We start from the raw sequence: 23,260 nt of genomic DNA on the forward strand, positions 1-23,260 counted from the left end.
TTTAGTGCTACATGCAATTGGGACCTCTGTGACAGCAGATGTATAGGTACATCCATCTTGCTAATGATTTGTTGAGCATCAGTTATACCTTCTGAAGTGTAGAATGACGTTTTTTACCTGAACTGGTTTCTGGCTACTGTGAGGGCATTAGAATCCATAAAAGAGTTCCCTGGGTTAGAAATTCCCTTTTCGGCCAGAACACACCTGTTTTGTGATTCATTTCTTCAAAGAATTAAATATCATTCAGCAAGGTCAACTCTTCATTTGGAGCCTGGAAGCATCCAGCCAACCCCTTCCTTACTGCTCTCAGGATAATGGTTCATTTGAGCACTGCCACTGAGATGCATAATGCATCCAGAGAGAAGGGGAACCTTGCTTCCAGTCTATCAATTGAACTGTGCTATTTCATGAAACTGCTGACCTGGCCCTCCCGTTCTCTTCCTATTAAAAAAAATATCAACAGCATCCTTACATTTTAAGGCTGCATTCACAAGGTTGCTGCATTCCTGGCACAGATCTTCTCCTCCGCTTCTGTGTTTTATGAATAGGTGATGTATATTACCAATAAACATTGGAAAAGGACTAGAAGTGCCAGTTTTAACACAGCAACCAACTGCTTTCACATCTATTGGCTTCGTTTTTATTCTCAGCTTGGGTTCTGTCATCTGTATTTTCCTGACAAGACCAGTCGTTGTTATTTTTAAACCTGTCCCATGCTCTGTGTCCTTACTGTGCTGTACCTCCCAAGCTACAGCTCTTTGTTTTCGAGCATGTCACACCGCATCAAGATAACCACTAAGAAGAGAGGAGAAAACGAACATTAAAACAACATGTACACGTACAAAAGCCAAAACTGTGACTGATCAAGCACCCTACTTCTCAAAAGAGCAATTGAGAGAGCAAGTACAAATATGCGCTGTGCCCATAGAGAAGTCAGTCTGAAACCAACACCAGCCTGAAATAAAAGCCATGCCTGTGAAACACGTATAAATAACAGCTCAGGGATGGTGACTTAAAGGACATGCTGAAGCCTGTATCTACCAGTAGGTGTTCTTTGGGCCACTTTTCTGTGTTCTTTGTCAGTGAAGCTGTAGCCTGATGCATTACCTTAGCTGGCCCACACAGATGTTACTGCTTGAGGCTATTTTCTCTCTTCCATCCAAAGGCAGAATGCATTCAGAAACAGGTCAATTTTTGTCAGCTTATACAGGGGGGGAAAAAGAAAAAAGAAAAAAGAAAAAAAAAAAAAAAGTTATCTTGAAAACTACATCTTCTAATCAGCACTGCAGTGTGACACATTGTCTCCTCATCAGCAGCTTGGCTCAGGATACACGATGACAGGTAGTTCTTGATTCAGAAGGAAGAAGTCAGGGCACTCACTCTGTCAGGGAAGGACATGGATGCTCAGCTGCACCACAGGGTATTCCTGAAACATTTCAGAAAATCTCATTCTGCTGAGATTTTGGGAGCCTGATTTAATATCCCCTCTGTTTTGACATTATAAGGGCAGTGATGAAGACGTCTGACAAAACTGCAAGCTTTTCACTACTTATTGTTATACACTTCTAGTTAAAAAAAGATGCAGTGGGGTACTTGCATTGGAAGGTGGCTATGTTTCAGCCTGAAATGTTGTTTATCTGCTAATGCATAGTGAAAAATGAGAGTCTGATGGAAATATCTGCCTTCTGTTAATCACTGTAGACTGATGAACTGCTACTTTTGATTGATATTGTCACCGTTTGAACAAGACACTGCTCTTAATTGCTTAGAAAGCATGCAGAGAAGCATATTGTAAGCATATCCCTTCACAGTGCATAGCAGGGATATTTTGCTTGTCGCAGAGAAGTGCCCAGAGAAGTGGTGGAGTCACCGTGCCTGGAGGTGTTTAAGAAAAGCATGGATGTGGCACAGAGGGACATGGTTCACAGGCATGGTGGGGATGGCTTGGCAACTGGACTAGATGATCTTAAGAGTTCCTTTCCAACTTTAAGGAGTCTGTGCTTTAAGGGAAGTTGTATTGTCAATTTATTGCAAGAAGTGCAGACAAAGGAAGACACTAGAACTGTAGCTACCCGTTTCTGATGCTTCATCAGGAGAACCTACTGGATATTAGAGACATTTAACGTTTTTGGTTTCTTTTTCCCATAGCTTTTTCCTAATTCCTGTAAATATTTATTATAGTAGTAAAACTCTTCTCTTTGACTGACAAAGCAGGAGGCTGACTACCTTGAGGTGAACAGCTAACTGTGGAGTTCCACCATAAAAAGAGCTGTAAGAAGTACTACATTATAGAGGGGATACGCTCTACAAAGGGTCACAGGAAATTTCAACTGATTGTAAGGCCAAAGTGCTCTAAAGCCATCAAAGAGAAATAATGGCACAACAGAAACTTAGCAACTGGGGAGTCCAATTCAGAACACAGGAGAACTGTGTACATTTTGTACCATGTTCTACGCAGCACCTATGTTTTATCTTAGCACCTGCAGCCACTTGTTACCTTATCAAATCAACCCTCACCTGAAATACAGCAAGTAATCATGCTTTTACTTTAACCTTCTATACAGGCTTACCTTATCTAACTTCCCAGTTTTAAAAAACATCATATTATGGAAGTTTTAAATTGTGGTCTTCACACTCTTCATAGAATTGAGTAACACTTCTTGCATACAAAATTCTGTGCTTCAGTTCTTACTGAGGAGCACAGAAGCACCGACGCTGATACCGAAGGAAATGGGATGAGGGCCTTAGCAGTACTCACTGACACCCAGGATACATAGATAGAGCAAGGCTCTCTCCACCCCCAGTGATATGCCCTATCAAACTGCAACAAAGAGAAGACACAAATGTGTTTACATCCATTCCATTAAGGCTGGTTCCCAAGTCAGGTGGAAAATCTATCAAACCCCTGTTGTCTTTGGGTCAAGATGCTAGGCATTTTTCAAGGGGAGGGGAGGGAAAAAAAATGTGACTTTTCAAAGTCATGCAAGCGCCTGGGAGGATTAGGATAATTCAATTTGCTCTCCTAGTGCCTGATAATTTATTTAGTTTTCCTGTGAGAGGCTGTAACATTTTTGTTTGCTATTTTGAAATTGGAGCTCCTCCACAGAGGCCAAGGAGTGGGACTAGGAAGAATCAGAACTAGTTATAATCAACAAATGTTGAAGTCTGCCTGATGGGTACTGAGATGGAATTGTATTTAAGAAAGTCAAAGAAAGGGAGAGCAAGGTAGAGATGTCGTACAGAAAAAGAGGGGAGATAACACTGCATGCATTTACATAGAGGTGCTCTGTGTCTTCCCCTTCACACTGAGAAAGTGTCTGCCCAGGAAGGCGGTGAGCCAAGAGTGCCTGTCCAACCAGGTATTGCCCTGAGCTTACATCTCCCACTTAAGTTCTTCTCTTAGTTATGTTGGAATTGAACTCCCTCGGATTTATTGCCTAAAGTGAGAGATGCTGCAAGCAATAAGCAACATTAAAGAAGTCAGTGCTCTATTTTCATGGTTCCTTGTTCATTTGTAAGGCAGCTGAACAATGAGAAAAATAGATCCCAAGCTGAAAATCTGTTTGAACTGTAACGTTTTACTCAGATCAAGACCAGACCTCTACTTAAAGTTTTACTGAATTACGAGGCAAACTAAGTTGGAACAAGTTCAGTTATACATAAACTGAAAACTAAAACTGAATCAAAAAGCGCAATAGTTGGACTCCCTGTAACTGAAGGAGGTATCTGTTGTCATAGAATATCTTAGATAACACAGGAAAACAGCACAATGGTTTGTATTAAATGAAAAGTACATGAAAAAATTAAAAGACAAAAGAATTAGCAACCTCTTTTTGAACGAGTACCACTGAGCGTGCACAGGGTCCATTTTTTTTCTGATCTCAAGATCAAATCATTGGATTTCAGCAATATGATCTTGAGACTGGCAGTCAGCTATGAGGACTTCATGGTCTGTGAGTATCATAAAGCTGAGGGTTGTTTGAAATCTACATCTGAGATTTATGGTTTGGGGTCCGTTTTCTAAATAGTGAATATCTAAGCTGTTTTATAATTGAAACGAGAAGCCAAACACAGCACAATATAAAACTGGACGTCAAAAGTCTGTTATGGGTGACAAGAAATCAAAAAAGGAGAGAAGGAAAGGGGGAGGGGGGAAGATGAACTCAGAGTTACAGTTGTCATAACTCCTTAAATTCATCTAGGTTTTGACTGGCGTTGCAGCACTTTTTGAGAGTTCAGCAAGAACTCTAGATCCCTGTTAGCCTTAGTAAGCAGATGCCAAGATTACAGCATGGATCAGGAGAGATGGAGAAAGAAGGAAAAAGGAGATGACAGTTTTAGGGCTTGGGTCCAAGCAGCCCTTATAAGCATGGGTAAGTCTGACATGCCTGAGGGCAGGTCACCATGCTGAGAGACTTGTGAGCTTTGGCACAGAGCAAAATGCAAATGTGGCAGCCAAGTAAGAGCAGCCATGGAGCTCTTAGAACAGCCAGTGCTGCATCTGCACTGAAGGAAAAGAGCAAGTGACCAGGACACAAAAAGCCACACAAACAATAATTCAGTGCATCCCATTCTATGTACCTGTAGATATTCTGAGGAATAATCAGGGAATCTAAATCTGCTCATCTAAAGATGCCTGATGTTATGCCTAAGAGAGGAACAAAAGGTCATTCTCCCACCAGATAACACTGGTTGGTTTTATTTGCATGATATTTTTAAAATATAATTCCCATTTTGAGGCTCTGGGTGCGTTATGCTACTTTCAGAGCTCTGTGCCCATAAAGCTTAAACAAGAGCAGAAGCTGTTCCACAGTAGTGTATTCTCAAAACCTTGCCAGACTCCTCCTGACTTTCCTTCCCCAGTTCGTTTACTGGGCAACACTGCTTTCTTCTCTTCTACTCATCGCTTACATTTACATCCTCCAGTTCTGGTAACAGTCAAGGAGAAAGAATAGATGGTGACTTTGGGTTCTTGCATGCGGCATCTTACTCTATCTAAACATTACAGTCACAGGATTTGCTTTGTTGGGACTGCAGATCTTTGATATGCCAAAACAGTGAGAATCTATCATTAGATGTTCATAAAGACAGGGTCTTTAAAACCATCTAGTTCCAACCCCCTGCTATAGACAGACAGGGACACCCACTAGACCAGGTTGCTCAAAGCCCCATCCTGCCTGGCCTCGAATGCCTCCAGGGAAGGGCATCCACAGCCTTTAAGATGTAATGAAGTCTCTAGTAAAGTCTTCCTTTTTTCTCCAGTCACTATGTTCTTCATTTGCTATGTATCTGCAGGTGTCTGTGATCCTGCGTGCATGAATGGAGGGAAATGTGTAAGCCCAAATGTCTGTGACTGCCCGTCTGGTTGGAGAGGAAAGCACTGCAATAAACGTAAGCATTTCTACCATCCGTCAGACAGATCATTGTTCATTACTTAGGCCGGTCAACATCAATTGTAACCTTGTCTTAACATTAAAAAACACTACAGTGAATATAATTCGTTCTGCTCCTCTAGCAGTTTGAAGAAAGGCAGTTTCAATCATAGGCAATACAAAATGCTATAAGTGTTTGTTGCATACAGAGAAAGAAAGCTATGCAGGTGAACCCCTGTTCTACTTTATGCAGCTGTCTCTTATACCTCTTGTTACGGAAATTCATTTTAATAGTATTAAACCTGAAGCATTGATTTTATGTTTTAATACCTTCACATATTTTGCTGTATTTTACAAAGAAACGCCATATATTTCAAGATACAGAACTACTTAAAGCCTGCTATAAAGCCTTGCCAACTGATGTACTCTCAAGGTCACCAGCTACATATTGGTGCATAATTTCAGGAAAGATGTGCTCTCACTCTGTAAACTCTCCCATATCTGACTTAGGGTTATAAAAATAGAATTAACAAAACCTCTTACCCTAAAATACTTTCAAGGAATATTTTTCCTTATGTGGCTATTTGTTACCATGAATGTTGACGGATTAACTGAATAAATTTATAATCCAGATGACACGCTGTAAAATATAGGATAAATATCTATAAAAATACAGGTTAAAATACAGGATATTTAATCTTTGGATCCTAGGAGTAAGTAGGATTTCAGAACCAGTGTTCTGAAATTATAATGTGAATAATTTATTCTTAAATGATGCAGGATATATGTGTTTCTCACGTGTGTACATGAAAACACGCATTTACTTTTTGGGAGCCCTGAAGACATACTATAGACAGTAAACATACCAAATCCTACTACGGGATTACTTGCAATGTGGAATTTGCTATATGCATCTAACACATGTGAGTATACCAGATGAACATATCATATTGAGAGTATTCTTACCTGGAAGTGAGCTAAATGTTAGGAATAGCCAAGCTACCAGAAGGCAGTCATCAAAGATACATTTCTTAAGAAGCAAATATCAAATAATCCTAAATACAGATTATCTGATAAAGAGAGCACGTCCATTCCTTTGGAAATTGCCCAGTTGAAATGAACCCTAGCAGGCCGTTATTTCAGTCAGCTTTGGAACATCTGGGTATACCGTCTACCTCTTCTCACTTGTCTCATGTCACTCTGTCCAGCTGTTTGCCTGCAGAAATGCCTGAATGGAGGAGAATGTATAGGTCCAAACATCTGCGAGTGCCCTGAAGGATGGGTGGGAATGCTGTGCCAGACCCGTAAGTGCTGCTCTTATTATCACAGGCTCGTAGCCATACGTGCTGCACCGGAGATATTCACATAGCCACTTTTCTACTATGTTTGCCTTACATGGAAAGGGCAACCATCAGCTTATTAGCATGTAAATTATGCCCTTTGTTTGTTAGAAGTATTGTATGATGTCAGTAAAACTACTGCTTTCAAAGACATTTCTTAGACCGCACAAACTCATCCCTTAGTTCCATCAGAAAAAAGTAGCAGATTTTAAGCTCAATGGTTTGAAAGACTATACATTAAAAAAAAAAAGAGGGTCAGGGAAAATAGGAGATGCAATATCCTATTCAGCATATCCAGATGGCATTAAGCGCGGGCAGAAGTTCTATGTGCCTGCTAACCCAAGAGTCCAACCCTGCACACATTATGCATTCAGTCCAACCACTGAGATGGCTTTGTACGTGTGGGAAGCAAAAAACCTGGAGTAGAAGGAGACCCGTTATTGCCCATTGCATGTGGGGTCACTGCAGTGTGTGTGTGTTATTAGTTTTACAGTAAAAGGTCACGGGGAAAATATCAAGGCATTATCCATTCTAAAGGGTAATCTTTCTTTCCTCTCACACTCACAGAGCATAATTACTTATGGAAATCTTTTGTCAGTTAAATCCCAATGGCTGTGTAATTGTTTCTTTGTGCCAGCTGTCTGCTAGTTCAAACATTGTAATGTTTAAAGTTATTTATTAGTTGATGATATATTCCTAAGTCAGTCTATTAAATAAATAAACAAATCATGCTTGCTCTGGTGCAAGGCAAGTAAGGTTTACTGTCATTACCCATTTCTGTTGTACAATGCAGGCACACAAGCCTGGGCCATTTTTCATCTATTTAATCAGCTCCTTTGAATCTTTCCTCCAGATCTGTTCACTTGATAGTCACCCTGTTTTTACTGTTTTTTTCCCTTGTTTCTGTTGTAGCATGGAATTAAATCAGTTCTGTGCCCAAAAGGAGATGCTGGTAACTCCAAAGTCTCACAACAAACACAGATAACCACCAAGTGGTTGGAATTTCACTGTTTTTTAAATAAAGGAATAGAGACTATAGTCAGAGAGCAGATGGTTAGGTCTTATAATGTTGCTCCAGGTTATTCACAATGGTGCATGCGGGAAGCGGGGGAACAAGAAAGTCTTCATCCTCACAGATGTTACATATAAAGTTTTGCACAGAAGTGTAACCCCTGAAACCAAGTCTGGCTTTGTATTTTAACATGGGAGCCCAACCACCCAAATCTAGAGCGCTGTGAAAAATGTGTGTTAATCTCTCTGAAGGCATCCCAGCACTGCCCACTGTCAGTGGGGAAAACCCATGCCCTCTGCCAGAACCACTGCACTTCTGCAAAGGGACATTGCACCCATTGTACTGCTTCCCTGTGCAAACTACTTTGCCCAAGAATTTCAGCCTGCAAGGTTCCCCCTGCTTTTGACACTCCCTTAACAGCAAAATATTTGATATGAGTCCATTATATGTACCCATATAATTTTGGTTTAATAGAGCAAAAAGTCACTTTCTTTACAAAAGTGAAATCCCAGCTAACTTTTCCCAGCAATCACTGTACCTCCCCCTGTGATCCAGAAGGAATTTGGGCTGGTTTGTGATCTTGGGACTTGTTCAGGCACAGGTGGGACTCAGCTAAGCCCAGTTTCATTCTCTGCTTTCAGCCTATTAATTCATGCAGCTGCCCTTATCAAGATGACAGAGATGGCCCAAGCTTACATGAACTGCTCAGGCTGTTTGGAGGCAGCAATAGATATAGCTGCCACAATAAAATCTTCCCTAGATCTCATCTTCCCCGTCCTCTGTAAAACCAGAAAAAGCAAAAGATGACATTTCTCTAGTTTAGGCTACTAATAATTAAGTACTTCCAAGTGCAAATAGTGATGCCTTCTATTTTCCTGCCAACTTTCACCCAGAAAGAAGTACATAGATCTGTATTATAAGTGACAGTCAGAAATCCTTCAGCCTTTCAGCAAATGATACATTGACAGTAACCCAGAGCAGATTTTCTGTTCTGTTGCAATGAAGATTGGCACTGTCCAAGTCAGAATAATTTTATCTCTCCAGTATTTTGAAAATGCTTCAGAGAGCAAGACTGAACTCTGCTTTCAGATGTAGCACCATACGTTATGAAGCTTGTATCTAATTTGGAACAGGTCTGCTGCATTTTGGAGGTGCAATCATGCAAGCAAACACTTTGCCTCTTCTGCAATGATGTGCAATGAAATCTCATTCCGTTTAATGTGGTGAATTATGAATTTCTCAATGCTATGATCAGTCAAACTCAGTGACATTCCAGAGATGTCTGTGCAGGGTATTTTTCTTGCAGTTTTACCAGTCTCTGGCTACCACTATACTGCAGAATTTGGCAAGAGTAAGAGTAGGTAAAAGAGACTTTCAGGAGACATTGTTTCAGCAGTAATGGACAAAATCCAATAGTCCTCTTTTATCAGACTGCAAATAAAGAGGTCAGTCAAGAGAATGGTTTTCTTCCCCACTCATCTGTAACTGCACAGAATAGCTTCTGAAAGAGAATCAATAAAATAGGTCATTTGTCCCAACAAATACGGTGTGCTGTGGAATACACACATTATCCTTGATAAGTTCTTATGACTTTTATGGTCATAGTTTAAGGAGCAACGGTCAAGTTTCAGACAGCCTTGCAAATGTAGGGAAATTACTAAAACAGGCTAAAAAACATCATTTGAAATATGCAATGTCTTGCCCACAGACAGGAAAAGCTTCATATACTCATAAAAGCAGCACAAATGTTCTAAAAATTCCCTCTTGGAAAACAAAGAAACAGTACCACAGAATCACTATGTTTCCCCATCAATTATTTCCTTCCCATCTCAGACCAGATACCCATTCTAAATCCCCATGTCTGCGGGGTATCCCTCCCTCTTGAGGCGTTAACTCATCTCTCTCTTTTTCTTGAGCTAGAAAAGAACTATTAGACCAAAGCAGTGAAGACCTGATGGTACAATCTGACTGCCCCAACAGATTTAGACAAAACACAAGCCAGTAAAGTCAGCAGGCTTTTGGCCAAGGATATAAGACTATTAAAGATCAGAGTGCAGGATCAAGGCACAATTCTAATAATTAATTATAAAATATAAGGAAGGTTATAGTTGTGAAGGATCTTCATCATTAAAATTCATGCTGCTGTCTTCTGTTCTAATATTATTGAACCTATACTGGCTTCTCATTTGCCCTTCAGAATATCTTCTCTTTATTTGCATGTTGTAAGTGTCAAGCTTAAAGCCTTATAATTTTCTCAACATTTGAGCTCATTCTCTCTCCTTCTGTCTTGAACATCTCAGACAGGCTTGCTACTAGTTTTCCTGTGTAACCCTTTCAATTCTTAAGAAAAGAAAACTCGTAAGAAAGATTGTCATTTGCATGCAAATTATAGCTCTGTTCTTTTAACATTCAGGGATAAATCTCCTTCTGTAATGGGCATTTATTGATTATAATTTTATCATAAGCTTAGCTTACTAAATGACTTTCTTTGCTGAATCTGTACAGGATAATGCATACACGGCCTGTGTCATTTTTAGTGTTTAGAGGCTTAGCATCCCTTGTAAATACATCTATGAAATATTCATTTAAACTTCAGCTATGTTATTACCCTCTGTGATTTCAATTCCAATTTTCTCCCAAAATGTTTTTAACTTTTCTCCTAACCGAGCTCGTGCTTTTCTGAGCACTGCAGCAGGAAGCAACGGGTGGAGGGGAGACTACTCTTTTCCTTACCTGCTTTTATTATACGAACTATCAACGAGATAACAGAAATCCATTTTACCTGTGCCCAAGTGCACATCAGGTTATATGTAGTAATATCATACATAGTAGTCTCTCTTCTAGAACAAAATCCACTGTAGAGTGGAACACAACTGGGAAAAGGCCCCTTCTGCTGACAGTACACTCCCTTAGCAGAAAGTGGGAATTGTTTGATTCCCATGAATGAAACACTGTTTGCTATCTGTCTGCACTCACAGGACCAGCAGCTTACCAGGCTATACAGCCTCTTCTTTTGAGGATGTGTGGATTACCAGGAAGTTACGTTCCTCATTCCTCTTTCCCTTAGCTCTCAGTCTGATGTTCAGAAGACAAATTTAAATGTTAGTATTCCCTAATATGGCAAAATCCCAACCTTCTCACGGAGTGCTAGCTGTCACAGTACTCTGATAGAGCTGACTACCTATTTGCAGTAGACAATGACAGCAAAATTACAAGATGCTCTTTTTAAACAACCACAGGTAGGAGAATCTTTGTAGCTTGTGGCTGGCCTTCCAAGGTCACCACAGCACTATTATAACTGTCCTCACATTTGTATACATTAAACTTTTTCAGATCGGATGGTATGGAACATAGACAGCTGTTGTCATAAGCTTCACTGACAGACAATGACATGTAATTTATATTTAGAACTTAACAGTGTATGGTCAGCAGCTTCCTATATGGGTTTCCAAGGCAAGAAAATAAAAGAATTCACTTGTTGATGTTTATTTGGCAATACGTACAGGAGGTTTAACTCGTAAGATCAAATTAAGATACTATGACGTGTTCTTGAATTGCTGCCCTATTAAATTGGTTGCTCTCTTTCCTCTAAGCCAAAACAATGTCATAAACTGCTGATTAGGATGGAAAAATGGTTGAGATTTGAGTAAGTCAATTCATTATCTTTCTTGTTAATCTCTTAAAGAAAGATAAAGAGCACTGAGTGTTTTATTAACAGAATGTCTTCAAATATAAGTGATGTGGCAGCCTAGATGAGATTAAAAGTTATTTTGATTCCCTTTCTGATTCTGTGGGACATGAAAATTACACACCCTGGATTCCAGAGTTTTGAAGCATGCATAAAATTCTCCCTTTTATTTGTTGTAATGGAACCACTCGGGGGAGAAAATATTTAACAAATCTTTGCATCCCGAGTCAAGAAAGTTCTTTTAAGAGCTGTTATTTCACTTCACATGGAACAAAAGAAAATCAATTTTGGCACAAATCTGACCCAGCCGTCAGTGCCCAGAATGTATCCTGGATTTCCAGATCAGAGCTTTTCTGACCCATTTTCCGCTGAGCTAAGGTAGTTACTTTGGCACACGCTTCTCTTTCTCCATAAGCAAGGGGAAAAAATAAAGCAGGAAGACTGTAAATGCAACAGACATGTAGAAAAGCCAATGGCAAACATTTTGTAATGCCTAAGTATTTTTATTATCCTTTTCTCCATCACATGAAACCACAGAACCTTGATATTTTTTGTCACATCTTCATTGTATCATTTTCGAGGACTTCCTTTCTAATTACAAGATTTAGAATAAACGCATTCCTAAACAACTTTATCTTTCATTTATAGCAATTTGTGAGCAAAAATGTCTGTTTGGAAGCAGATGCATAAAACCAAATGTCTGTGCATGCAGAAGTGGCTATACTGGGTCAGCATGTGGAAAGAAGGTAAGGTATCAGCCAAAAACACTGCATTCTTATAGCAAGAGAGACAAAAATAGCTGAATGTAACTGAAATAGTTTACAGGAAGAAGGATTAAAGTCTTAGTAACCTTATGGAAGATGTAAGTAAGGTTATAAAGTAAGTTTAATGACCACTAAGCTGCCAACTAAACCTGCATCCAAGTCCTGTACAAAATTCTCCCTTAAGGAACAGTTTAATCCTTCAAATACAAAACCTTAAAAAGCTGTATCTATTATGATACTTAGCCTCATCCTTAATGCAGTGCTCCTGCCCAAATCCACTAATCATCTGCAGAGTATATCCTGAAGAGATGTCCCTGAATGCAGTCAAGCCCAAGCAATTGACCCTCACCACCAAACACTGCTCAGTTCTTCATCCCTACTGCCTTCCTTAACCAGCCACTTGCTCCAACATGAAGTCATTTGCCAATCTCCAGTTTTCAAAATGGCACACTGCCCTCTCATTTACCTATATGCAAAGACTAGGAAAAATCAACATCTTTCCCTTTCAGTTACATCAGACATTAGAGATAGTAGCAAAATCTATTCAGATTGTCATTTGATTCTGTTAACGATAATTAGATTTTAATACCATAATTAAAGTCCTATATGGATTTTCTTAACAAGTACATCTTCACACTAAATTATAACTCCTATATCAATACTGATATGCAGCTGATGTAGATAAGATGAGTATTTCAGGTTTATATATATATATATATCTTATATAAGCTATTAAACAGGTTGGCTGTGCAGTAGGAAAACGTGGTGTGCATTTTATCAGTGAATTAATGGGATAAGTCCAAACAAGTGCAAGAAGAAGCCAAGATAAAACAGAGTTGCTGTCTGCAGTTGTACCCAAAGGACTTTCCCTTCTGAGGTTGAGAGTTGCCTTTTGGAAATGCCAAACTGAGATTACTAGGGGTTGATTTTGGAGTGTTATTTTAGTTGTGAAAGTGTTATGTATGATATTTTCCATTCACAAATGAAGTGGAACTTTGTTGCACTTCACAAAAAATATTAAATCAAATGCCAGGCTTCCTTTTTCACATGAATAAACTATTACACAGTAAATCATTACTGGGAAAAAAAAAAGAAAAAAGAGAGAAAAAATAGAAAAATACTTTGCATATTATGTATGTCCAGAATGCCAAGGCATCAATGATACATGTAAACACCCAGCTCTCTAGCAATGATTCATCTCACATTCTTTCAAGACTGTTTGAAGCACCTTTCAGTTTCACAGCTCATTCTGCAGAAATAGTGATTGGCGGCACTGATATGAACGTGCATTGCTTTGATGTGAGGAAGGAAACGTTCTGAATAAAAGAGAATTAACAGGCTTCCTTCAATCTGTGAGCTTTGCTTAGTGCAAATGTCACAGTTAGTCATAAAAGTGATAGGTTTAAGGGTGTCTTGTTTAAATTACATGGTGATATGCAGTCAAACAAGCTGCCCCTCTAAAAAGTTAAAAATTATGAGACATGATAATGCTTTTTAACTAGCACTGATTACACTGAATAGTGAACATAGGAACTCATATCCTTATTACTGCCGAAATACTGGGAGGACAGGCCTCCCAAGAACTAATTTATAAGGGAACAAATTGAACAAGCTTTAAAGAATTTTACACATTTGAAGGTCTGAAGACAAATACAGCCACCCCTCCCTGATTTTCTCTCATTTTCCTCAACTTAAACCAATCAGGTGTCAAACCCATTTCTGCTGCTCATGTCCAACCACTAACTGCCTCCCACTGGCTTCAGACTCTCTTGTCAATACATTTACAACAAGAGATTTACATTTTTCTGCTACAGCACTATAACCAGTTCAGTGCTCCAAGCTGCTGATACTTAATGGCTTATTTTCCATTTGGCAACCATGCAGTTGACTTTTCCTTTGTGAGCACAGCCTTTATTATACCTTTACTTATTTTTTTTCTCATGGATTTCCAATTGTTTAACCCACTCATCAGAAAGATTTTTCATTCTCAACCTGATTGCATTGCCTCCAAGTGTGACACCGTTCAAAAATGTGACATCTCATTGCCTAAGACATTGATGACAGTACCAAAGAGTAGAAAAAAGTCAGGGCCTTTCAGTATCCATCTTGGCAGCAAACCATTGACACAGTCACTCTCTGATAATGCTTCTCAGACAGGAATATCACCCTGCTTATTTTGTTTGACCCATCAGCATGATTACCACAACTATGTCAGAATTTGCCTTAGTATCTTCCCAGATACCCAAATGACTGTCATCACCTTGCTTTTCCTTTCCCTTTTTTTCTTATTAAAAGATATATACTGTGCTTTTCAGGAGACTGTCCTTTAGGAGTACTCAAAGCTAATGACTGCCCATTTAGAAACCCTATATTTAAGTAAGCTCAGGTAAACTCTATGAAGCCCTATTAACCTGTTCCATGTAAAATTCCTCTTACGAGCGAAGGCTTTCTATATGGGGAGTTAAAGTAGCTGGCAAACCATAAACTCAAAACCCAGTTTATTGCCTAGCCATTTCACCTTGTAAACTGACCTTCAATTTGACTTATCTGATCCTAAATATTCAGTTCCTTGCCTGCTCTCCCTTGAACTCCTGTTCTCTTACTAATTCTGAACATGTTAAACCTTTTGTCACATTTAACCTTTCTGTGAAGACAGAGTATAAGGCACTGAACACATTAGCCTTGCCTGTGTCATCTACAATCCTCTCTTGTTAGATTCACCTCTGTGTTTTGCTATGGGAGTTAAAACTCTTGCTTTGCTCTGTTTCTGTAATGAACCTTCAAGTAGCAGGGAAAATACAGTAGTAGTGGCATGCAACATTTATCAAAAAATATGGCTTAAATTGGAGTTGAGCAGCCTCTTCCCTTCCCTCAGCAGCAGCTGCCTAGGGATGCTCAGGTGACTGCACCTGCAGCTAACTCAATCTTGCCAACCTCCCTTTCCCAGGGAAGGAGATGCAAGGTAATTGCCCCTTATCCACTTTAGAAGAGCAATTTCTTCCTTTGAACTTTATTTCTGGTCTTCAACTTAGTCTCACAACAGTAGAGTGAAAGATTCATTTTAGCAGTATATTTTTCAGAGGATAGGCTGAACACACTAAGAAGATAGATACAGGGAGCTGGGAATAAAAAGCTTTGCTGCAGAACTCTTTTTTTCCTCAGACTAAACAGTGTCTATAGGCTGGTTTAGCTCGTCTGTTTGGAGTAGCTGTGCTGCCCATATTCATTTAATAAAGTTATTCCCCTTTCTCAGTTGTAATGTTTGATATGGTTCCCTTCGGTGCAGTTAAAATTCCTTGAGGAACAATATACATTTTCCCAAATTATTCATCATCTACCTCCTAGTTCTCACTTCTATGTTGCCAAGTGATTTGCAATTCATTTCCTGACATTTTTGGTTTACTTTGTTTTGGAGTTCTGCTAAACAAAGCCTGCCAAAAGCGTTCCTCAGAAGGCTAATGAACTTGCTAGAATAGCAATCACTCTCTTACAAACCTTTTGTGTATTTTTAATTTATATCGACTCTTTGAGAGATCCAGATAATTTAGCGAGAAGTTTTGTGGCAGACATGAAGACAAATGCTAACGCTGACTTTTACATTCAAGGCACTCATCAGAGTCCATTTGTTCATGGTTGGAAGGGGTGACTCAAAAGCAAAACCCCACACTATATGGTTCCCTTCTCCAGAGTAACCACATTTACCTACAACTTTGGCCTGAGTCCCAAAGAGACCAGGATAACCACTGCACCAATGGTAGAACAGGGAGCTTTACTGAAAGTTGAAAGGTATATTTGTAACTTCTGCCTTATCTAATACAATCATGCTTTCCTTCTTGGGTTGTTTGTTTTTCTTTCTAAATGGATTAAAGAAACAGCATTCATTAAGCCAACAGAATTAATTTAAGCCAAGCAATGATATCTAGTTAGATATGAATGCACAGCAAGCTATCGTGATTACTGTGTTACCCCAAAAACAACTTAAATATTAATGCCTAGACTGGTCTGTCTGTTGAATCTATATTCCAAAGCATAAAGATAGCGAGGAGTCTAACTGCTTTCAGAAAACAGAGAATGAAAAAGGCAAACTTCATAGCTGACAATTTTAACATGGGAATTTACCAGTAAACCAAACAGCAACAAGACATTCACATTCCATATGAATGAATTCAGGGATGATCTTCCAAAGATTAAACATACTGCTGATTTCAGTAATGTCTGAAAATGCACTTTGCTACAACTAGTGGCTTTAACATTGATATTACTTTCTTCTTTTATATATCAAAATATATTTTCTCAGAAAGAGTGCTCAAGCACTGGAATGGGCCACCCAGGGATGTAGTTGAGTCAACATCCTTGGAAGCATTCAAGAAATGTGTTGATGTGGTATTAAGGGACATGGTGTGGTGGGCCACATTGGTGATACATGGATGGTTGGACTGTGTGATCTTAGAGTTCTTTTCCATCCTTCATGAGTCTACGATTCTATGATCAAGAGACATTAAACCACGAGTTATCACATTCAAATTACACAAGCTGTGTTCAGCATCTGTAAATACAGACACTATTGACCTATGGAGTTCTAGGGGAAAGTGGCTTACATAAATTATATTACAAAAACTTGGAAGTACTAAGAGATAAGAAAAGAAAGTCAAATAAAAGCAGAATGGAGCTACCCATGCTGTGCATATTAGTCAGACAATTTGCTTACTACAAAGGAATGTAATTAATTAGTTAATTTAGCTTAAATTTGATGGCTTCCTCACCAAAACACTGAATGTCTTTGACACATATACTTGTTTGTCCATGCTCATTGTATTCAGAGGCATCATGAATCATTTTCACATTTTTACCAAGCAGGACAGGGCCTTTTGCAGCATTTCATTTGTATATATACATATATATGTATGCATATGTATATACACATATACATTTACACACACACATATATATATACATCCAAAATCCTAATAAGTGTTTTAGTATAACTGTGTATGTAGGCATATGGAAATGCAGACTATGAGCCAGGCATGAAAGCATAAGTTTTTATCTGACCTGAAAAAATACATATTAGTCTTTCAGATTTTATGTGCAGTTTTTCTACATAAAATGAATCTTTACTCTAACCAGACCTGTCTGAGTCCCAGCAGGCACTCGTAGAAGTACCCTCTCTTTTCCTATAAACTAAATGCACCATGTACTGTTCACAAATAAACAACTGCTACCTGTATGCATCACTATCAAAAACTAAGGTAAGGTATTTTAGAGTCAGAAAGGGAAGTAGCACTTGGATACATAATGTTAATATCAAGGATAAGCTGTCATATCAAATACAGATATATCAAGATCAAGGAGGACCTTTCTTCTAGCCCTGAATAATAAATTAATATCAACATTTTTATATGCTTTCTAATACAGCTTTCTATAAAACTGCCCTTCAAAATGGGTTCTTAAATCTATGTGCTAGCATAAAATAAAGCTTTTCATATCATCGATTATCTTGTTTTGGGATAAAGCAAATTCACTCATGTATTTAAACCAGGATGATATTCACGGACAACTTCTGCTGTATGAAAATGGGATAAGTGCACTGAAATGCTTTCAGGCAAGAAGCCAACAACCTCCATGCATTACACAGAAGTGGCAGAGTGACTTTTTTTTAAGGCACACCTGCTTTAGATGAAAGAAATTGAATTCCAACTCCATAACTGTCAAGCGCCACTGCAAATAATAGAGCCTAAGCCGAATCATTTCAGCAATATAGCTATTTTCCTGTTGAAGCGATGGAGCAGAAATCAGCCTTAGCTAGATGATATCACTTTATGTGCATGCTTTGGAAACAGTTCCATTCATCACTTCACTGCTTAGTCCCTTTCAAAAACATGTTCTTCATTCCCCGGTTAATAAAATCTTTGGTTATGTAAGTCAAAGTTGTGGAAAAAAAATGCTCCTTGTGATTTGGCCATAATTATGTTGAAAATCAAAAGCAAAAAACAGTAACTATAATAAATCATTTGAACGCCATGCGTGATATTTCTTACACCACATGCATAAGAACATTTATTCCATAGTTCCATAAGAGGCTGAATACTCATCTCTGTTTCTGCAGCTACCAACAGGATGAAGATAACATAACAGCAGGACAATGAAGACAATCATTTGGGTATTGATAATCCTGAACTGAGTGCATTTTTCATTTGGGAAGACACAGTGAGAAGACATCACTGCTTCTACTCTCCTATAGTCACAAAGAAGTATTAAAACACCAAGGCATACATCAATAAACAGACCTCTACTTTCAAAACTACCTGTGGCTTAGGCTCACATTTCTGATCTGCAGATGGAACATCACCATCACAGTGACTACCCCTGCCCGCAAATAACACAAAGATTTTTAGTGTCCTGTTACTCTGCTTTCACTAAAACCTGAAGGCACATATAAATGTCTTCAGTCATGCCAGGCTTTTTGTTGTCGGTGGTGGTTTGTTTGTTTTAAAACAGGTTCTTTCTCCAGAGAAAATAAGTACGTAAGATCCCACTTTGTCTGACAAATTCCAGGGACTACCAAGGGAAGGACCTCAGTAATATTTACTGATACCAACTCCAGCCTGTAGCATCATTCCACTGAGTACCTGCTAGAGCCAGACGCTTCAGTTTTCCAGGTTGCCAATGTGTCTGCATTTACTTAAGGAGGTATCAACACAGTGCATGATGAAATGCTGGCATTTGGTTGCACCTACACACAGGTTCATCTTGCCCTCAGTCATAGCTATACATTGCTCCTATGCGAGTCAATGGCTGACGTGCTATGGATACGAGGTCCCACATAGCCATGACACCTTAATCCCTGGAAACAGTTTAGAAAACTAGCTTTTTAATGATACAACAAAGATGCTTACTGAAATACTCTCAAAAGCTCACATTCTATTCAGATCTACAGAATGCTACTTCTGACTGTTTCATCACACAGCATGGTTTTGATGTCAGATGGGATGGAGCAGTGGCACAAAACCCAGGAAAGAGATGGAAGGTGTGAAAAGAAGGACAGAAATAAATTAATTACAAGTTTACCTGACAAGCATTTTAATCTGTCACCTCACACAACTTTCAGGTTCAGTAAGGTAAACCCCAAATCATCATCTGGGCACTCGTGCTCTCTTTTTATTTGTATGACTGGGTTATTCAGAACAACTATAGATCAAAATGTCCATGTCCTGATGCAGGAATACAGAAGTTTTGACATTCCCTCACTATTCCAAAAGCAATTTGAAGGGAACAATCACACAAAAAGGATCTTTTGATTGAACCTTCGGGGCTGCAACAGTAACTAGATGTAAGGTTTGATCTGACCCTTGCTGCCAGTTGGTAAGAATAAAAAAATACCGACTGAAAGATCTCAGAATACTGCAAATTAAGAGATGAAAAAGCTAGAAAAACTGACAGAATCATTCCTCCTCCCTTTGGCCCAGCTCATAATAGTAGTGTTTTCTTCTTATCCATGGCTAACTTTGTATATAGCAAAATGCTTTTATATGCATCTATTCTGTTTTCCAATAAATGGTTTTCTATTCTTCATTTCTGATGTTTTGCCTTTCATTTTATGTTAGAAACAGATCCAACATATAGTTTCCAAATGCAAAACAATAAAAAAATATAAATTAAACTTGCCACTTCTTGCAGGTTTCTTACTAAGCAAACATTCAGTTGAAGGACCAGCCTTCCAAAATATGTGTTATGCTTTCTTAAGTAAAAATAAGAACAAAAATCATGTAATCACAGAATTGTTCAAGTTTGAAGAGAGCCTTTAAAGGCCATTTGGTCCAACTTTCCTGCAGTGCACAGGGACACCCACAGCTCTATCAGGTGCTCAGAGACCCATTCAGCCTGGCCTTGAGTGTCTCCAGGTACAAGACATACAAGCTCTCACCACTCCCATTGCAAAAACTTCTTCCTTGTATCCAGTCTAAATCTCCCCACTTTCAGTTTGAAACCAGCTCCTCTTGTTCTATTGAAAATGACTCTGCTGACAAGTCTGTCCCTTTCTTTCTTTTAGTCTCTCTTTAGAAACCAAAAATCAACTTCATACTGATCTAGAACACAATTAGTAATGCTAATATGAATTTAAGGTTTTTTGCATTCACATTAGCAGTTCCAGGAAGACATTAATACTAAAACAGAACATTGGCACCAGATAAGTATCTACAAATTAAATTTAGGGTGGCAATTACTGTTTTCTTGAAGTACAGCCCCAATCGATAAAAAAGATTTCTATTACCTTGCCTCCATAATGTCTACAAGAGACAGTGCTAATGAACAAAATCCCTTGCCAAGATTGGATTTGAAAGCCTAAAACAAGCTTTCAGTGCCTTGCAGCCTCTTACTGTGTTTCTAGGAGTGACTGTTTAGGACAGGATACATCCCACCTATTTTAAGAAAATCAGAAAGTTCTTTTGCATCTTTGAGGACAGTTTGTGTGTGCTTTTAAATCCAGAAGAATGGCTCATAGAGGACAACACCAAGGTGACTCCCTGACATCAGACTACAGGCAACCTACAGGTCTGTAATGCAGCGTCACAGATCACATCAGCGTAACTCCCCATTAAGGCAGCAGTCTCACTAAGTGCGCTCTACCAATAAAGGGAAACATATCTGTTTAGAAACTAAAAGCAATGTTATTTACTTCTGGCTTCTAATTATCACTGTGACTTCTAATGTTCTTTGTTTGCTGAACATTTATTTCCAAATCCTGATAAACCCTCAACAAATTGAGTACAAGAAATCACTCTCTTGTTACAGGAGTAACAAACATAAGCGATGGTAGAAGTGGGAGGGGTAGGGGTTGGTTTTAGGTTGTTGGGGAGTGTTTTTGCTTAATACAGTCATTTTTAAGAGCACAGTTATTGGCAGACTTAACTCATCTGTGACATTCATGTAGATCTTTAAATATTCAAGTCCTGGTTGTGTTCTTTTTGAATCTGCATTGATTTTGCAAGGTTATTGAAAAAGAAGATGAGGCTAATGCTTCTCCTGCCTAGAGAGAAGGAAGGAGTTAATTTTTGTACCTGGTCTATCTTTACTAATCTTTGCCAACAAGATGGGGAGAGGGGCTACATGAACTGCACATATGTGTGTATGGACATACATGTCCATCTCTGAAATACAGTAGCTGAAAGCCTCTGAGAATTCTCTATGAAGCAAAGAAAACAATTTCAGTGGAAAAAGTATCCATACCTGCTGGCTTTTGAGTCAGATAAATATTATATCCTTCTCATTTAGAAGGGTTTCATTTTCCTTCTCACATTAGGAAGCAAAGCTGAAAGAAGTGAATCTACTCCCCACAGAACAGTATGTGGATACTGTATCTTATTTCCTTTTAGAATGAGTTTTGCTCCAGAAATGCAGCACTTTCAGGGGCCTGCAGATGTAACTCCTTGGTTTAACCATAAACAAGTAGAGCAATGGCTAAGCAATGGGAGCCAATAGTCCTGTCCTAGAGAGACCACCCAGAGCAGGGGGAAGCGTGCTCTGGTCTCTATGTGTATTTAATGCGTCACCTTCCTGCCAGAAAAACCTGTTCCACATGGATCACTGAAAAAAAAACAGCAGATGATGGATTGAAATGAGTTCATTTTCGGACTCAATTCAAGCTCATGACACATTGAGAGGGTCTGCCAACTCATATATCACATCCCAGATGAAAAAGACTTTACAGTACTCCACATACATAAATAAACACACATGGAATGACTCTGAAGATTATTTTCACTTTAAATTATTTAACTACAAAAGCTATAGAGCATGATATGCTCTGTGGGCCTAATACAACATCTTTATGCTCAATTAATTTTTTAACATTGATATCATTTGAAGGAGTAGGCAAATGAGAATGTGTGCAGTGTGCATAACAATATGCACCGCTAAGATCACCGTTGTTACTTCTGCAAGGTAATTCATACTCAGAAGCTCCAAGGATGAGCTGTCACATTCAAAATTAATGTTCATTATTAAGCACAAGCTTTCACTGCCACTGCATGGGGAAACTGGATCATGGGATCTGGTCCTTGGGCACTGCTGGTGGAGGTTGAGAATGAGAAGGTCTTAAAGGATGCAAACGTCACTCTCACTTCCATATTTCTAACAGCTGAGGTCTGGGAGACTTGACAACTTAGGCAAGTGACCTCTGGGGAGAGGAAAGTGTGATATGGGCTCTAATTATCATAAATTCAAAATATTTGTGCTAACCTTGCTCAAAACCTAACCCTTCTGTCATAATAGCGTTCCCAATGGGACTAGTCAGTTTTCCAACCAATTTCCTTGATGCCTGGTCAAGGTTTTATCCTGCATTGAGGTTATTTCTTTTTCAACATGTAACTTGGTGGCACTTCTACTGTTGCAGGGAGATAGGAGTTCCAGTTGTCACAAGCTTTCTAAGAGAATATCAGCACTTTTAATCAGTTTGCCTTAGAGACAGAGGAAGGAAACAGTTCAGCACTGCACTTCTCTCTTGGCCTCTTCTCCTTCCCAATTGCATGCATTACCATGACTGATTTAGAAGGCTGCTGGTTCTATCACGGTTTGTGACAGGTATCAGAGAGATCTGTCCTACTGTCCTAGTAAAACTACACTACCATATTCAAAATCTTTTCCTACACTCTGTACCAAGCCAACAAAATTTATTACAAACATCAGTGTACATGTTTCTTTGCCTTTGTGAGCATCAGATCTGGTTATTTCAAATTTTAACTAAACCTGTTATACTGGAAAAAGCTTTGATTGGCACTAAATGAAGCAGTCTGTCTGTTTTATGCCACTAGCCACTTGTCAACTTAACACTCTCGTTTGCCCTCTAATACAAAGACCATTTTGAAATCTTTCTCCTGCTATTAAAACACTTTCAAAAGCTAATGCACTTATAAACCAAGCAATCATTTTCCCCTCAACAGCCATGAACTGCCATCACCTTAACAGGCCAAATTGCTAACAAAGACTAGAGGTTCACAAAGTGGCAGGAAGAAGCAGCAGAGATTTCCTACAGGAGGAAAAAAAAATAACCAAAGAAGTATTTGCACAGCAAAGGAAATTCAAAA

General features: G+C 38.9%; 1 protein-coding gene across 4 annotated transcripts in view; it reads left to right on the top strand.

Moving 5' to 3' along the window:
• LOC107317000 (von Willebrand factor D and EGF domain-containing protein-like) overlaps positions 1 to 19,748 on the top strand; it is a 162,922-nt gene extending 143,174 nt beyond the window's left edge. For 3 of the 4 annotated variants that reach the window (XM_015869184.3, XM_085552979.1, XM_085552980.1), the window contains 4 exons: positions 5,296 to 5,391; positions 6,581 to 6,676; positions 12,061 to 12,158; positions 18,283 to 18,480. In XM_015869184.3, the coding sequence (XP_015724670.2) occupies positions 5,296 to 5,391; positions 6,581 to 6,676; positions 12,061 to 12,158; positions 18,283 to 18,297 (305 nt within the window). In that variant the 3' untranslated portion in view covers positions 18,298 to 18,480. Of the gene's footprint in view, positions 1 to 5,295; positions 5,392 to 6,580; positions 6,677 to 12,060; positions 12,159 to 18,282 lie in introns of all 4 variants that reach the window. The other variant, XM_085552978.1, reaches the window with a different exon arrangement.
• The last annotated feature ends 3,512 nt before the right edge of the window (positions 19,749 to 23,260 follow it).

Source organism: Coturnix japonica, chromosome 7 (assembly GCF_054131305.1).
Source record: "Coturnix japonica strain WE chromosome 7, WE-NBRP24, whole genome shotgun sequence".
Lineage (NCBI taxonomy): Eukaryota > Metazoa > Chordata > Aves > Galliformes > Phasianidae > Coturnix > Coturnix japonica.